At 38.2% G+C, this 18,363-nt stretch overlaps 1 protein-coding gene across 6 annotated transcripts; it reads left to right on the plus strand.

Annotated features, from left to right (window-relative positions):
- Positions 1–1,288: 1,288 nt before the first annotated feature.
- On the plus strand, positions 1,289–17,824 carry LOC107672651 (apoptosis-inducing factor 1, mitochondrial-like). Of its 6 annotated transcripts, none has more exons than XM_016465938.1 (20): positions 1,289–1,495; positions 4,229–4,359; positions 6,028–6,127; positions 6,261–6,287; positions 11,118–11,171; positions 11,265–11,525; positions 11,632–11,697; positions 12,279–12,433; positions 13,666–13,796; positions 13,940–14,030; positions 14,217–14,301; positions 14,397–14,473; positions 15,311–15,419; positions 15,577–15,684; positions 15,933–16,021; positions 16,134–16,274; positions 16,481–16,623; positions 16,709–16,833; positions 16,962–17,152; positions 17,247–17,824. In XM_016465938.1, exons 1-20 carry the CDS (start codon positions 1,408–1,410, stop codon positions 17,316–17,318), a joined length of 2,244 nt encoding a protein of 747 aa, XP_016321424.1. In that variant the 5' UTR covers positions 1,289–1,407; the 3' UTR covers positions 17,319–17,824. The 6 variants fall into 6 exon arrangements, with proteins under 6 accessions (XP_016321424.1, XP_016321432.1, XP_016321438.1 ...); XM_016465946.1 differs by having other exon boundaries at positions 11,638–11,697; XM_016465952.1 differs by having other exon boundaries at positions 6,267–6,287.
- Positions 17,825–18,363: the final 539 nt, after the last annotated feature.

Genomic DNA, 18,363 nt, shown 5'->3' on the forward strand with positions numbered 1-18,363 from the left:
TTGCTTAGTTAATGATGAATGCCCCGAAATATGGAAACTGCAGCCTCCGTTATATTATCCCATTCGGTAGGTGGCGCTGTTACAAAAGAATAGGGTCCTAGAACTGCGGTCCTGAAACTGCAACCTCCGCTATATTATCCCATTCGGTAGGTGGCGCTGTTACAAAAGAATAGGGTCCTAGAACTGCGGTCCTGAAACTGCAGCCTCCGGTTGTGCAGGAACACCCTTCTCGCTGCTCACGCTGCGTGAGCCTCTGCCTCTTTAATAGCCGACGGTGAATTGATTACTTGTTTGATTAATTGATTAATTGTTGTGTTTTCTGACTTGTTATAATGTTTTCTGAATTGTTGTTGTGCTTTCTGAATTGTTATTGTGTTTTTTAGACTTGCATTTGCGTTTGTAATTTGTTATTTTGTTTTCAGAATTGTGATTTGTTTTGCACTTCTCGACCACCGTACACATCATTGCTAAATAAAAGTATTAATTTCTTTCAATAATTAAAAAAAATAAAAACATTTATTCACCCCAAATGTGATTTTTTTGGGTGTATATTCTTACAAAATATTTATATTGTAAATAAAGGCTGTTCTTTTTAACGTTTTATTCATTAAAGTATTCTGAAAAAAGTATCACAGGTTCCAAAAGCTATTAAGCAGCACAACTTAATCAGAAAGAAACTTTAACGTATAAAATTGTTATCTATCACAACAAAAAGTCCAAAAAAGTACCAATTAAAAACATTTGGAAAAACAAACAAACAAACAAACTGCCATTACTGGACATGATAGCTTTCATATTTTTGGTCTTAAATTAATGACAGAAAATTCTATTTTATTCTATAGCCTATTTCGATTGAACATGTTTAAATCTTTGGTGATTGTCAGCGTTGTTCATCGTCCGTTGGTGTGAATTAGCCTTTATATTCTTGCAACCATCCTTTTAGATTTTCAGTCTGCATATAAAAAATTGTGCGTGCGTTTGTTCTCAATTTGTTCTTAATGCAAAGCAAAAATTATATTTTTTTAAATAATTCAAGTTATTTATAAGTACAAAAAATGACTGAAACGCCAGTTGTAATAATACAAATTTAAATCACTTGCCTCTGTATGCCTTCTGTCTCTTGTCACACGACCTATTGCGTAGTTAAGGCGTATCCCACAAATAACCAATCGTCTATTGAGTAACGCTGATAAATTGTAACTGACAGAAACACTAACCAATTATTAAATAATCCGTCAGTGCCGGAGCCAATCAGTGCAGAAAGAGGGCGGGCCGTCAGCGGAAACCGGAAGCGCCTGTAGGAGCTGTGTGACCTGAGAAGGTCTCCGGCCTTGTGCTAGAGCTGCACTGTGAGCGTGGCTGTGAACTTCCCCAGGCTGTCTTTCCGAAAAGCACAGCAGAGCTGCGATGTTTAAGTGCAAGACAGTATGGAATAAACTGGCTCCGCTGGCCCGGGCCTCATCCATGCTGTGTCTGCAGAATGCGAGGAAATCAGGCAAGTTGAAAAAAGCGGCAGAAGTCCGTGGCTCAGCTAATCACCTGTGAACTTTATTTCTAGCAGAAAGGTTTGCACAATTTCTATGGAGACACAAGTCCAAGCGCCTGCTTTGGGGTGCTGGCTAAATGCTAGGCACTTTATTTGACCGTATAGATAGTTGAAACTAATAAGACACTTAACTGAATTGAGTAACGTAGATAAACACTGTTGAAGTTTCATTCAGCACTGCGGTCACACCGCAAATGGACAAACTTCCTCACGGAGTCACGCGCGATTTCAGGCAAAAGTCGCTAACTTATGTGGGAATTCTGTCGAAATGATTATTTGTCACGAACACGCTGTATGGGTTAATGCAGGACTGCACGAAGAGTTACAGTATTTTTTGGGCCAAGGTCGGTGGACATAAAGCCTGCCTCTCACACACTTGTGGCTCTGACAGCTCCATGATGACGCTGTCATTCAACTAGTTAATTTTACAGTAATGACTATATCTTTCCGCTTATTACAAGGTTACTTGCCAACTAAATAAAACAGACATTTAAATGTTGATTTTAAATATTGGTTGCGTAGATTTAAAATGTATCATTTTTTCCGATACAGGTTTTTCAATGCAAGTACTTGTCTGACTCATGAGACCCTGATAAAAAAAAAAATCGATTACAGACATATTTATTTGTTCTTTGGAAATAAAACTGCTTTTAATTTTTTCCCCATACCTTAGAATGTGTCTTGTTTAAAAATTTCCCCATGAATTAAAAAATGTCATTCAGTTTAACTAGGGGTGCTCCGATCAGGATTTTTGAGGCCGATCACAGAAAGCAGTATCTGCCGATACGATCACCGATACCGATCTTTTTAAAGCCTTCTTTTTATCATTTATAACTATTTATAGTGATACTCCAATCAGGATTTTTAGACATTTATTCAGGGCCTGAATTTCATTTTTGAAAACGGGGGAAATTCCCCTCTTCCAGGCCACTTTCCTTCAGAGGTTAGCTTCAACCCTAATCAAACACACCTGAACCAGCTAATCATTGTCTTCAAGACTACTAGAAGGCTACAGGCAGGTGAGTCATATCAGGGTTGGATCAAATCTCTGCAGGAAAGTGGCCTGGAAGGGCCAAGTTTGCCCATCACTGCTCTTGTGAGAGGAGAAGCAGCTTTCACACAGGAGTCCGCTACTGATCCGTGGCTATTTACCACAAACACAACATTTATCCATTATTTTGATTTCAAATCCAAACATTGTCACTGGAAATGCTTTTTCAGCATTGCAATTCTTTTTTTACACAGTACAGTAATACAATCTTTCACAGACATGTTTAAAACACAATAAATATAAGCAACACATTGTTCAATGCATTTTAATTTAGCATTTACTTCTAGATTTATATATTAAGTTGCTCAAGCAAGTGGCAAAACATTTAAACTACTTTTCTTATGTTATCACAAACTTACCATTGACAGAAATAGTCAGCTCTACTGCTTTTGCATTGAAGTCTTTATTACAAGCAATCCTGCGGTTCATAAAGAACTTTGTTTTCCTACCTCCAGGAGTGCATCTATTATTGCCTTGTTTATCTAAAAGTGCTTTTTCCCTTTAAACCTAGCCAAAAGGCCATGTGTTGACCGTGAAACACAGTAGACTTTAATAATATGCATTTATGGTGTAATTACTAAATTTTCGTGCCAATCCATATTCATATTTACCGCAAACAATGCGCTGTCACTTTAATTCAGCGCTTGCAGCGCAGCAATAGACTTGGTGCAGAAACGATCTCTGCACTGCTGCAGACGCACCGCTCCTGGAACGCACTGCCAGACCGCAGCTGTGTGCAGTGAACGCTTTAATCCGTTAACATGAGCGTTAACATGAGAGCGGAAAAAATACGCACCACGTATGCACTGCAAACAGAGTAATGTGAACTTGGCATTATGTGTGTGCGCTGCGAGTGTGATTCACTCACGCTGTTTGTGAAATTACGTCTCACACGAGGTTTTCAAATTACTTTAAGTTATTTAATGAAGAAATATGAAGGTGAGTATTCAATTATTTCACCCGCGCCGGACAGAGACTGAGATGGTGCCGCTGCATGTCGTGCCAAACCTCTGACGGCAGCGTCATCAGCTTGAGATCGGTTTTTGGAGATCGGCCTTTTAAGAGACCGCTGATCAATCATCCCAATGTGATTATCGGCCGATAGTGATCGGTAGCCGATCAATCGGAGCACCCCTAAGCTTAACAATAGTTTCTATACCAAAAAATCTTGTCAGGCATGTTTAGAACAAGAATCATTCGATTCTCTATGTAATACTCTATTTGATACTCTATTTAAGGATCACAGTGCAGCCCCAAATTATTAATTGATTGTAATTTTAAATCTTTACCAATCTTTGCCAATGTCTTTTCCTTCGAATCACTAGGGTTTATCCACTTGTCAGCAAGACGTTTTTAATAGTTTAAAATATAATATTTAGATTGATCACTTATTCATTTATATATTTAAATAAATACAGGTTAGAATAAGTATGTTGTTTCAGTTTTTAATTTAAAATATTTGTTACGCTAAAAAATAATGGAACATTGTTTTACCCATATTTTGACATTTTATTTTCACAACAGTTATTTGAAACATTAAAGTAGACACTTTACCCGGATGCTGCATTTAATATGCTGTGTATATAAAATCATTTTATAAATGTATATTGTTTTTATGATTGACTTCTCAGCGCTGAGACATGGGAGAAGGCTGGAGATGGTTCAGAAAGCCCAGATGTCATCAGGGCCAGCAGGAGGGGGTGGCGAAAACACACTTTATTACGTCCTGATTGGAGCAACATGTCTGGGGGCAGGAGTTTATGTAAGCACCCCTTTATGATTGGCCTATTCATCAGTCCCATATTGACAGTGCACAAAATATATTTCTTTAGGTAATTGCTTCAAGTTTAACTGATATTAAAATTGTTACTGCTCGTGTGTGTTGTGGTTAGTTTGTGAATTATGTTGATGTTTATTTACATGAGCATACTCAAAAAAAAGTGTCTGTCAAATGTACAAGATATACTAATATACAACATATACATACCATTGCTGTGCTATGCTCTGTCAGGTTGTTAACAACTGTAGGTTGTTAAAAATGATGTTAGATGTGTGCTGTAAGGAATTTAACTCATTAATTCTATAAGGGAATTAATCATTAATTTTATTTCTAGCTCAGGTTTTGAAAGGACTCGACTGTGTATTTTCCTTGGCCACAGGATAATACGTTCTTTGATAAGTAAGCTACGAGCTAGGTAGCAAGGATCTTGGCAAAAGGGTTTTGACTTTAAAATTATACGACACCAGACAATGATTCTTTATAAAGGAAACATGAATTTATTAGCTATTCTAGATTACATTAAACTAAGCTAAAACACACATACACACACACATATACAGTTCGGAAGAATGAAGGAAATGAGTTAACGGAGTTGCATGAAGTTTTCTTGGTTCTAACACTCGTGTCCACGAGTGGTTTTAAATTCAGCCTGAGAGAATTCACAAAGCAGAGATTTGTCTTACGTTTACTGCTTAAATCAATCATCAGCGTCAGTTCAGCAGATAGAAGATTTTGTTAATTACTTGCGTTTTGCTGAAAGCTGAAAAGCTCTTGTGGCTGTGGTGGGAATTCCGTTGCTGATTGGTTACTGCGATGACGTCAGGATGGCGTCCCTTTTGGGGAAGCCCTCGTTGGATTGGTTGGTTGCCGGGTTACAGAGGAGCCTCTGGTTCTTCTGAGAGAGTCTGCTTTAGCAAGACTTTGCATTCTGCAGAGTTACGACTGTTGTAAGTCTCGTGTCCCTTTGTCTGTGACAGGAGAAACGTGCCCATTTTCTGGGAAGTATTAAAAGATGCGTCCCTTTTTTGGAATGCAGGGCGGAAAGGGGAGGTGTCCTGAGGTCATGCCCATGTCACGAGTTGGGTGTCTGCCATTCTTCTCCTGGACAGAGAGCTCTTAATCTGTCGCTTTCTGTTTATCGGATTTAGCAATTTATGCATTAGACGGTCATGGGGTCCAGGCGAGTCTGTCGCTGGAACATTTCCAGATACCATGTTCTTCGTTCTGTTGGAATGCAGGATGTGATGGGAATCATGTGTTAGTCACGTATAGATCCCGTGTTGCAGTTTAGGTTAGTTAATTTACTCATCCTTTTCCTGTTGGATGTAAGAGTTCATTCATTGGTGGTCTCAAGACATCGTGGTTTCTATATGTTGTGAACGAACTTTCCAGTCCTGATACAAAGAAAGCTTTGTTGTCTCCTGATTGAATTAATTCGAAGCCTCATGATGAGTTGATTCAGTGGCATATCACAGTCCTGTGGTTTGTGGTATTAAGAAATCCCTACAGTGCCATACATATAACTAGTATTAACATGTAGCAGACTTTATCACACATGAATTTGATATGAATCTCATTTGGTGAAGCAGGTTAATAAGTTGATTCTTAGATTTGCAGAGTTTAAAGTGATTGTTGTTTATTGGTTTTAAGGCATACCGCACCGTCTCAGGGGACAAGGAAAGATATAATGAGCGTATGATAGAAATTGCCAGTAGACCAAAACAAGAGCCACAAGCAGCTGAGGCTGTAGGTAAGTAAATACACTAAACACATGAACTAATGAAATAATAAATCACTGGTCTCGTGTAATTAGCAGTTATCAAGTTGTTTCAATTCATATATATACAGTTTAATTCGGTGGCATGTTGTCTTTTGTGTTTCAACTGAAGTTGGGGCAGAATCAAAAGAAGGTGAGTAGTTATTCTACACGCTGATGAAAGTGTTTTTTTTCTATCTGTATGTCTGTATATGCACATCATTCACAGCCTTACACACAAAGCACTGCACTCCCTGTGCATTTGTTGCTGAATTCAATGCAAAACTTAAAGGGTTAGTTCACCCAAAAATGAAAATTAGCCCATAAATTACTCACCCTCAAGTCATCCTAGGTGTATATGACTTTCTTCTTTCAGACGAATCCAGTCGGCGTTACATTAAAAATGGTCTTTGATTTTTCAAGCTGTTTAATGCCACTCAGAGGGTGTTGCATGCATCCGTCCAAAAGCAGTTAAATAAAATGCGCCCATCCATAAAAAAAAAGTGTCTCACGCGGCTCCGGGGGGTGAACAAAGTCCTTCTGTAGCGAATTGATGCGTTTTTGTAAGAAAAATATCCATATTCAAAACATAATAATCACTTTAATGTAGCTTGCGCTCACTGTTGTACACTGGAAGCAGTTCCGGGGAATGACCGACGAGGTCAGTGCTGCGCATCAGCCCTCTACGGACACCTTGGCAATTGAATCGCCATTGGCTAGTAAATGTTTTTGTTTACTCGCCAGACTGATAAAAAAATTAAATAAATAAATAAATAAATAAATAAATATATATATATACAGAAGGCCTTTGTTCACCCCCCGGAGCCGTGTGAGACACTTTTTATTTATTTATTTATTTTTTATGGATGGGCGCATTTTAATTAAGTGCTTTTGGACTGATGCATGCAACACCCGCTGAGTGCCATGAAACAGCTTGAAAAATCAAAGACAATTTTTAATATAACTCCGACTGGATTCGTCTGAAAGAAGAAAGTCATATACACCTAGGGTGACTTGAGGGTGAGTAATTTATGGGCTAATTTTCATTTTTGGGTCAACTAACCCTTTAAGCCTTATCTTACATTTGCTAGTTATCTGACGACAGTGTAATTTTAATTTTTTTTTATTTCTGAATTGATTGGGAAACTAAGATAAAGACTTGATATAAGTAATGCAGTGCTGTTGTGCTCTGAGGTTGTATGGCTGTGGTTGGTATTTGTCTATGTCACTGGTGCACATATGGGTGTTAACATGCACAGAATGTCCTATTCATGCAGGATGAAACAACACTCTCAGTAGGGAATGTTTCTTGGAATTCTTAACTCTGCTTAGTCTGAAAAAGGGATTAACAACCTGAACATATTAAATGGTATATTCCATTGTATTATGTACAATGATCAAGTCAGCTCCTGTTTGCAAGTTTAGTATCTTAACTTTGGTATGAGCATAGTATTGCTTAACATAAACCAGATTATTTAGTAAAATTAGTGTTAAATCCAATCTGAATTAGGTCATATCAAGCTTTTTATAAATTGTGTTTTATGTTTTATAAAACATTTTTAATGCTAAAATCATTCCTGATTTAATTATTCTGGTTTTACCTACTCTTAGAAATAAACAGGCAGTTTCTTGTTTTCAAATTTGCACATTTTTTTTTTGCCTCTAGAACTCTACTAAAATTGTTTTAGCATGCTAGTTCAGTAGATGAGCATGCAACACTGGACTAGTAATTAGGGAAATGTTTAGGATCAATAAATGCATACCCTTCTTTTGTTATAAACAAATCTATGGTTCTTGTGATGAGTTGTGCATGTAAATGCATATACACTATCGTTCAAGTAAGATTTTTTTTGGAAAGAAATTAATACTTTTATTCAACAAGGATGCATTCAACTGATCAAAAGTGACAGTAAAGTATTTTACATTGTTACAGAAATTCTATTTCAAATAAATGCTGTTCTTTTGAACTTTCTGAACAAAATATATCATGTTTCACCAAAATTAAGCGGCATAACGTTTTTCAGCATTGATAATAAGAAATGTTTCTTGAGCACAAAATCAGCATATTAGAATTATTTCTGAGAGATCGTTTGACACTAAAGACTGGAGTAATGGCTAAATAAATATTAGGGCTGCACGATAAATCGCATGCGATATTTAACGCGCATCTTGTCAGTAAAGCCGTCCTGTAATCAGCGGTAAATCTACATCACGTGCGGGCTTTCACATTGAGCAGCATTAACTACACAGAGCCGTTGTTCATTGACGAGCTGCGCAAAACCACGATCATAATAAATTACATTTTCAAAATATATTAAGTTGTATTGTAGTAATATTTCACAGTAACAAATAAATGCAGCCTTGGTGAGCATAAGAGACATCTTTCAAAAGCATGAAAAAATCTTACCAACTGCAACATTTTGAATGATAGTGTAGATGTGTCTCTACTAATATACAATATACAACAGCAGGAGTTCCAGATTTGGACTTCAAAGTTAGAATATGTTTTTTTTTAATTATCCAGAATGTATGTTTTGTCATAGATCAACCATCAGCTTCTAATGAAACCTAAGAGAAAGTCAAACATGTTCAGTTAGTGCCCGGTGGGCTATACATGGTGACCATTTCCTGTTTAATTCCTCTATACAGTATAGGCTGTAATAGAAAACTGGTCAAATGTACATGAACTATCTCACATTAAGTTGTGCATGCTTCTTGGGACACTGCGCAGCACACTGCATGTGACTGTCTATTTAATGTTCCTATTAATTGTCTTTTGCATTGTTTTAATGTTGTCTGTTACTCTCCTAACAGTTCTACATTATATGCACTTTTCTCTAAATAACTTTAAAAAGCATCTGCCAGGAATTATAAATAGCCCTTTTCACACAGGCTGCGTTTACACTTGGCATTAACATGCGACCTGTATCCGGATGTTGTCCACATACACATTGAAAAGACAATGCGCTTAATGCGCTTCTGATTGGAATGTTATCCGATCAGCGTGTCCTGGTCCAGAGGTAGTCGAGGATGCATTGTGATCGGATCTCAGTGTAATGTAAACGCAATCCAGCCATCGTGTCTGCATTCGCAGGTCGACATCATGCAAAACGCTGCCCCCTCTCTCCTGATCTGTCGGAAGAACAGAGTGCTAGTGACACTCGTACACTTATTTTGATTTGTAAAATGTCCCGCGACTGAAAATAGTTTTGAAAAGAAAACCCACCACTTCAGGTTGACTTTGCACAGCAGACTTATTTAAATATTGCGTGGGAAATACAGATCCGATTGGTTAAACAGATCTAGAAGTCAGCTGATGTTGCCAAGTGTAAACGCATCGTGTCCTGATTGACTGGTGATCCGATCTGCTTGATCAGATCACGGTGATCGCATGTTAAAGCCAAGTGTAAACGCAGCCACAGTGATACCATTAAATTATAATAAAATATAATAAAAATAAATACAATAAAAAATATAATATATATAATATAATAGTAAAATAAAAAATGTGCTGTTCACACAGGCAACGACGTTCTGTCTTTTTTTTCCAGAAAAACACCGTTCACACACAGGTTTCAAAGAGTAAACCTCTTACGCCACAGTATTCTGAGCTCGTACATGCTCATACTGGTAATCTTCATTCTGCGTTCACACACGAATTTGACGGTATTTTTGAAAAGGTCCTGTTCACACATGATCTCTTTATGGCAATTTACCAGTAATTTTCCACTAAAGTCTGTATGTGTGAAAGGGGCTCATGTAAACTGTCAGCCGTCTTTAGAACTGTCACTGAGACCTTCCACTTCTACTCATACATGGTGAACTTTCTCCACTGTCAGGCGTTTGACTGTGGGTATTTGTTTCTGTGCGACTGCTTTGTGGGTAACTCCATTGACATTCCTCACCCAATCACCTGACTATCCATTTGTTTTTATTCTAAATTTCACGTACTATGCCTTTTCAAGTTAAGAGGGTAATATGGTACAAAATGTATCGGAGATTTCTTTCTGCCATTGGGCCAAAAATGGTTGGATTGAGGTGATGTTCTATGAAGTTCTTTCATTGATGGACATGCCTGATGCTTGTCTTGTCTTCTTCGTCATGTCTTTCATTTGTCAGTTGTGTATTTTGCATCATACTTTGTCTGTGTCACCAACCAAACATTTCTACCACAAGGACACCACTATTTTCTTTCCTCCTTTTTCCGTTCGTCCCACTAACTCTCAGTTGTTTAGAAAAAAAGCTGTTTTGCCTTGTTAATTTTCTTGCTTTAACTTCTTCATTGATGTTAAAGTGTTTGGAAAGGTTTTTAGATGGCTAGACTATCCATTTGTCTGGATTATCTGTCCTGTCCTCCGCTTGCACAGTGAAGCTGATGTTTTGGAGAAACTCTTATCAGGACTTGTTCTGGAAAAATGTTCTGTTAATGCCCAAGTTTCTGTTGGACCTTTTGATTGGCACTGACACATGGACCCAGCCTCAGATTCAACTAGCAGCTACGAGTGTTAACAGAAAAGCACCAAAGAGGAGCTTTCAGTTTTTTGGAGTTAGATTCTTGGAAGGAGATTAGTGTAAATGTGGAGTAGTCTTAAGAGAGAACTCCAGGGAATTATCCATCATGATAGTCTCTGATGTGCAGACACTGTTTCAGAAGATATGATGCTCTTCATGATAACATGGTAATCCTCAACAAAACATGAAGATCCTGTCATAGAAGATTTTGCAACTAATGCAGGAAGTGGAAGAACACACCTTCACATTCACCCATAACTTAACCTTTCCTCATGGTTTTTATTCTTTTCCGTCCTACAAATTCATTCCTGGTCCTGGATCCTTTATTTTTCCTTTTTTTCACTGGATGAACCTACCCCAAATGAACCACTCATACAACCCATCAAAGCATGAAATGTTCGATCTAGAGCGGTGAAAAAATGCTAAGGGTGTTTTTCATTAAGTCCGTTATCTATTCATAATCCTGCTTTAGATGCTGCACCTCTGGAATCCATCCCCGAACCATCTTTAGAGCCAGTTAAGAGTGGTAAGAGCCGAAGAATATAGAGCGGAGGATTGTTCTGGTGCTTCTTCTGTTTCAGTCAAACCTTCTTGTGTTTTGCTCATTCTGTGGCTTTAGAGCCTGTTGCTGAAGAACCTACTCTAACAGAACCTCCTGCTGAAGAACTTCTGGTAACAGAAGCTGTTGTGGAGTCCACTGAAACTGAACCTGTTGCAGAAGCTCCCGTAACTGAACCCATTGTAGAAGCTTCTATTCCGGAACCCACAGTGGAAAGCCCAATAAGAGAGCCTGTTGTTGAAGCCTCTGTAACAGAACCTGTTGCAGAAGCTCCAGCAGTTGCACAGAGCGAAGAGCCCTTAGCTCCTGTAGTTGAGAGTGGTAAGCTTGACACATCTGCATGGAAGTCAAATTTTTTTTTTACAGCGGAAAATATTTTTGGAAACTGAGGTTAACGTCTTTACTCTCCTCTTGCATTGGGATTAAGAAACAGAGCCTACACCTGTAATCATCGCTGAGCATGTTCCGGAGGCTTCGTCTGTTTCTGAGAGTGGTAAGAGTCCAGTTTTGACTGGATGGGAATCAGTTTAAACATGTTACCGATAAAGATACTGATAATTGCTTCATTCACACATACGGACACCTATTTCAAAACTTTCCATTACTACACTTTTGATTTTTATGGCTACATATGCTCTTTTTTTGAGTTGATTTATGAATTATGAATTATGTCTTGGCCTGTCTTAGATTTTTTTTTTTCATTTGTTTTTCTTGTCTGTATAAACCACATTGTCCTCTCTTCTTTTCAAGGCCTTATATTTTTCCCCACTCAAGTATTTCATTGCTTTGAATGGTTGTTTTGTGTGACTGTTGTAATGCTAATGGCTAATGCTAATGTTACAAGGTCACACACTTATGACCAATTTGCAGCCACGTTTCCAGATTACTTGAGGTACAGCTTGCACTAAAATGACTATAAAATGCTAATCTCTCCCCTCATCTAGCGATGTGTTCCTGAGATCACTCACATATTCTTGTACGGATCATGTTATGTGCATTCACTAATTCAGTGTTCAGGTCAAGTTATTCAAAAACGCTTGTTTGTTTGTACTAGTCATCTCTTTATTTAACCAGCTGCAGATTCTAAAGCAGCTCCTGCTGCTGAGCCCGTTGAACCCACTGCTGCTCCCTCAGATGTCCCTGAACATGCTCCCTATCTGCTGATTGGTGGAGGCACGGCTTCGTTCGCTGCAGCTAGGTCCATCCGAGCACGTGACCCTGGTGCCAGGGTGAGTCTGTCAGTTTGGTGTCAGTTTGGCAGAATTATGATAAAACTCACATGATATTGTAATCATCAATACTTAGAGCAGAGGTTTACTAGGGCTGGGTGATATGGCCAAAAAAATAATCATGATAAAATGTGACCCTGGACCACAAAACCAGTCTTAAGTAGCACGGGGGATATTTGTAGCAATAGCCAACAATACATTGTATGGGTCAAAATGATAGATTTTTCTTTTATGCCAAAAATAATTAGGATATTAAGTAAAGATCATGTTCCATGAAGATATTTTGTCAATTTCCTACCCGTAAATATATCAAAACTTAATTTTTGATTAGTAATATGCATGGCTAAGGACTTCATTTGGACAACTTTTCAATATTTCAAATTTTTTTTTTCTCAATATTTATGTATTTTTTGCACCCTCAGATTCCAGATTTTCAAATAGTTGTATCTCGGCGAAATATTGTCCTATCCTAACAAACCATACATCAATGGAAATGTTATGTATTCAGCTTTCAGATGATCAATTTCGAAAATTGATCCTTACAGGTGCATCTCAATAAATTAGAATGTCGTGGAAAAGTTTGTTTATTTCAGTAATTCAACTCAAATTGTGAAACTCGTGTAGGTCCAGGGTCACAAATGTTTCATATCAGTCGATTTCGATAATTATGACAATAAATTTCAAATCTTTATTTCTTTCAAATTGAAAGGCAGATTTTTGCTCCTAAGTGAAAGTTGGTTACAACCTCATTTTTATATGTAGAAATGTATCTATTCTGACTGTTTGAGTTTTATTCTAATTAATCATTGGTCTTCCATAGTAGCATACATTTAGATTGTGATAGCCACAGTTAAAACCACACATGGAGTGCCTCAATACCATGGTACAAATGTAACTATATGGTTTCTAGGTATTTGTATGAAAAACAATAGTCTAAATACATTTAAATGCACAAACGCTATAGCTTAATCACAAAAAATACTGTAATTATATTCCATTACTCCTTTAATATATTTAATACGTCTACATTAATAATATAATAAAATTCTATATGAATTTCCCACATTTCTGCCACCATACTGTGGTGCAGTTAGTGTTACTACAGTAAATCCATGGTAAATGATGGAGATTTGTAGATTGAAAAGTCCTCTGATTGTATCGTTGCGCAGTTTGTGTTACTTCTGGCTTTAAACTAGCTTAAATCAAAAAGTGTATTTTTGTTTGTTACACAGGTGTTGATTGTAACAGAGGAGTCTGACCTGCCCTACATGAGACCTCCTCTCTCTAAAGAACTCTGGTTCTCCGATGACCCCAAGGCCATCGAAACACTGCGCTTCAAACAATGGAATGGCAAAGAGAGGAGGTGTGTGTCCGAATTTTCCAGACCACATAAGACCAGACCACGCTAATGTGCTGGCTTTTTTTTCAGACCATTGCAAATGTTGATATTTATTATACCAAAAAAAATGTGATATTTATTTATTTATTTATTTATGCTTGTTTTAGCATTTACTTCCAGCCTCCCTCGTTCTACGTCAGTCCCACGGATCTTGATAAAGTGGAGAATGGGGGTGTGGCTGTGCTCACAGGCCGTAAGGTGGGAAACTCTGACATCAGCATCTCATGTTACTGCGAAGCTGTGCTCTTAATTACATCCACATGAACAAGTCTAAAAATGCTGAGGTCACACGAGAGGAGAAAATGTTTTATGGATGCATAAGTGTGTGTGGATGAGTTGTCCTCATCGTACCCCCGTGTGTGTGTGTTTGTACCTGTGGTGTAGGTGGTACACATGGATGTCAGAGGAAATAAAGTCAAACTGAGTGATGGTGCAGAGATCTCATATGAAAAGTGCCTGATTGCCACAGGTAAAATGCATGTACAATATACACATATACATGCACAGAGGTGTAAAATCTATTGCTGACTGTCCTATAAATATATATATGTGTGTGTGTATTAGGTGGGGTGCCTAGGAACTTGCAAGTGATTGACAGAGCAGGAGAGGAGGTGATGAAGAGGACAACCCTCTTCAGAAAAGTATGTCTTACTGCACATTTTTGGGTTTTTGGACAAGCAGAATTAAACCAGTGTCCAAATGAGATCCTCCATTAGTATGTTAAAGTCAACATGAAATCAAATTTAGGAAAATACATCATTCAGACAATGAAAACTTTCCTTATCAGATGATGGATAAAGTCCTTCATGTTTTTTTTTTCCTTGCTGAATATCCTGTTATTTAAACTCTTCACCGTATGCACGTCAAATGGGTTGTGAACGTGGTTTTATGTTGACAGAATCCAGTTATACCTCAATCTACAGTGTCAGCATAGTTAGAAATTCAAGCCAGAATGTGATGTTTAATAAGAAGAGCTCTTTTACTAAGCACAGATCATCGTGTGAGATGCCAAATGCATAAATGTAAATGTGAAAAAATACCACTGGAGCATATAGCACACCACTATGAATTACTAGAGTATTTTTTTTTATTTTTTTAACCAAAGGACTATAAAACATTAAGCAGAGTGTACAAATTTTACAACGATAAGTGTTGTGGTATATATTAGATATTAGCATTCTGAAATATGGCCACAAATTCTATATCTTGTTCCTACAGTCCTAGAATAGTGGAAATTGGAAATGGAAAGTCATGTAGTAAATTAAGTTCTAGTTCTCATGTGTAAAATATTTTATTCACTTGAAATTGCTCTTTGATGCAGTCTCTCTATTTATTTTTTATATCTTGTAAATCCTTAAAAAAAATGTAGTGACTGGAAAAATAATGGAAACGTGTTGGTCAAAAGGTACTGTTGGACAGAACCCTGTCTATATATATATATATATATATATATAACCTTCATATGTTCTTTTTGGTAGATTGAAGATTTTAGATCTCTAGAGAAGATGTCCAGAGAGGTTAAGTCCATTACCATCATTGGCGGAGGTTTTCTCGGTAGCGAGCTAGCATGTGCCTTGGGTCGCAGATGTGAGTCCAAACACTCAGCCGTCATTCATGTATATGTGTGTGAGAGAGCGAGAGAGTGTTTTGAGGTTCTCATGTTATAAAGTTTATTTTTATTTTTATGAAAATGCTACTGACTACTCCCTCTCTCTCCTTTACCTTCCCCTTGCTCTCTCTGTAGCCACTGACGTTGGTTTAGAGGTGATCCAGATGTTCCCAGAGAAGGGCAACATGGGAAAAGTACTGCCTGAATACTTGAGTAACTGGACCACTGAAAAAGTCAGAAAAGGTGAGAGAACGAATAAAGGACATTTGCTTAAGCAGCCCAACATTGGCTCAACAAATACTGTGTGTTTTGAGGTTGGGGGAGTAGGATGACCTGTTTCAGTGTTTGAGAAACCTGTCTGAAACCTATTGTGTTTTTTCCTAGTTCAGTTTATCACAGGAATTGCTTCCTTTAGCTGTGAATGTCCAGATCTAATGTAGGCATTCTGAAAAGTTTAAGCTAACCACAGCTAACCTTTTGACCATTCATAGAGGGTGTGAGCGTAATCACAGATGCTGTAGTGAAAAATGTGACCTACAAAAATGACAAATTGGAGATCAAACTGAAGGATGGACGACTGGTGAGTCTGCTTTTCCATCAGCCAGTCATAACCTGGCCTGATCATCTGTATGCTAATTACATTGTAATATAGTTATATTTTTGTAATTTCTTTTATTATGTTGTTGTTTTAGTTTAAGACAGACCACATTGTGGCAGCAGTAGGTTTGGAGCCTAGTATGGAACTTGCCAAATCTGCCGGGCTGGAGGTGGACTCTGATTTCGGAGGGTACCGGGTTAATGCTGAGCTTCAGGCTCGCTCCAACATCTGGGTGGTACGTAAGGCTGAGGGCTTCTCCAGCAAAAACAAAATAAAGAGAGAAAGGAGGTCTTTTAATACCACTGATATTGTTGGTATTCAGGAGACAGTACCAAGCCAGAAGATCCTAAAGAATGGCTGGTTCAGTTTTCATAGGAACTGTACTGGTTCTGATTGCATCATCAATTTGAAAAGTAAGGTTCTTCAATGTTTGTGTTCTAGGCAGGAGATGCTGCATGTTTCTATGACATCAACCTGGGCCGTCGGCGTGTAGAGCATCACGATCACGCGGTGGTCAGCGGCAGGCTTGCTGGAGAGAACATGACTGGAGCCAGCAAACCTTATTGGCATCAGTCAATGTTCTGGTAATCAACAAATCTTCAACAAATGCACATTTTAATGTGTTTTTAATTACATTGTTCAGCACTCACAATGTGCCCTTGCCTTCAGGAGCGATCTAGGTCCAGATGTAGGATATGAAGCCATCGGTATAGTGGACAGCAGTCTGCCCACCGTGGGAGTGTTTGCTAAAGCCACAGCCAAGGACACACCAAAAGCTGCAACCGAACAGTCAGGTACACAAACATTTGCTAACATGTAGATCGCAACTACTATGGATTTGTGAATTACCACTTCCAAGGTACCATCAATAGCAGAGTGCAAACAAAAATACACACTAAAACAACATTTTCTCTGCTTGCAGGCACCGGAATCCGTTCAGAGAGTGAGACAGAGGCAGTTGCCGGGGCATTAAAGGCAGAAACAACGGCCACTCCACCTCCTATCCAGCAGGAGGAGGATTATGGGAAAGGCGTGATATTCTACCTGAGGGACCAAGTGGTGGTCGGTATTGTACTGTGGAACGTCTTCAACAGAATGCCCATCGCAAGGAAGGTGAGCAGAAATATCACTCCCTTTCTTTATCCGTCTTTTTTCAGTGTTTCTCTGAGAAAGATTTTAATTGGTTGTTTTCTCTGTTTATTTGTAGATAATCAAAGATGGAGAACAACATGCCGATCTCAATGAGGTGGCCAAGCTTTTCAACATCCATGAAGACTGAACAATCATTTCTCTTTCTACTCTATCAAGGGCATTCAGTCCAAATCTATGTGGAGTGAACTTGGGAAAGACACACTGAACAAACACATACAGGCTTACACCAGCCTGTCCTCTGCCATTTTGACTTCGAAGTCTCTGAGATCAGGAAATGCCATGCTGACTCCAGGCTGCAAGATGGCGCTGTGCCCATGGATTGTTTAAAACTGTACCACTCAATTTTCTACTGAGGGAAATCTATACCTGTTGTTTGTATTGAAAATTTGTGCTGTGTGTTGGGTTTTTTCTGTCGAGGTCAGTAAATGTTTATCTCACTACTTAAATGTAAACACCTCCTCAAAATCAGACAGGATATCCACTTCCGTTGAATGCTGCAATAAAGTTGCATTTCAAATAAAACAAAGCCAGATGAAAGACATTCCTCTGACACCTGTTCGCACAGTGTTTTCTGCCTGCATGATCAAAGCAGCTGGTACAAATGAAGACTAAATAAAAGTAAATTATTTTTAATTATCTCTCAAAATTTGTCTCAATTTTGGTGTTTGTTAAAACATTTTCCAACACAATAATGTACAGTGATTATCTGGCCAATCCAGAGGTCAGAGGAATTTACTGTACCAACCCTTTGCCAAGTGCAAGACACTGAATGCCTGTGTGTCTAGTATGGGTGTGACCCCGAGGCTTTTGAAATATGTAGAGAAGATGCAATATGTTAAGGCTCATTAAACCTGTGATTGCCTGCAAACATGTTCCCTAAAGTAGCCTTGACCTATTTCCTTATGCACCAGTGCTCTGATATACAGGTCAGAGTAATAGCAAATTGCTCATTCTGTCTTTCTGCTGAGTGATAGCCATAGAAAAAATAGCCTTTGATGTTTATTGAAATATTTTAATGTCTCCAAATACTGTTTGTTAATGTTATTTCGATGCATCAGTCACACTTTAATCAGCACTGAGTTGGGTACCATGTACAGATTATGCCTTTATAGGTGTTTGACTTCACTGACAGTTACAATAATTTATTTTTAAGCTCTACGTTTTTTGCAGGA

Source organism: Sinocyclocheilus anshuiensis, unplaced genomic scaffold (assembly GCF_001515605.1).
Source record: "Sinocyclocheilus anshuiensis isolate Anshui unplaced genomic scaffold, SAMN03320099.WGS_v1.1 scaffold681, whole genome shotgun sequence".
Classification (NCBI taxonomy): Eukaryota; Metazoa; Chordata; class Actinopteri; order Cypriniformes; family Cyprinidae; genus Sinocyclocheilus; species Sinocyclocheilus anshuiensis.

Coding starts and splice junctions, on each gene's coding strand:
- LOC107672651 (XM_016465938.1), top strand. CDS start 1,408: ATGTTTAAGTGCAAGACAGTATGGAATAAACTGGCTCCGCTGGCCCGG. Junction 6,288..11,117: donor TGGGGCAGAATCAAAAGAAG/GTGAGTAGTTAT, acceptor ATCCTGCTTTAG/ATGCTGCACCTCTGGAATCC. Junction 11,526..11,631: donor AGCTCCTGTAGTTGAGAGTG/GTAAGCTTGACA, acceptor ATTGGGATTAAG/AAACAGAGCCTACACCTGTA.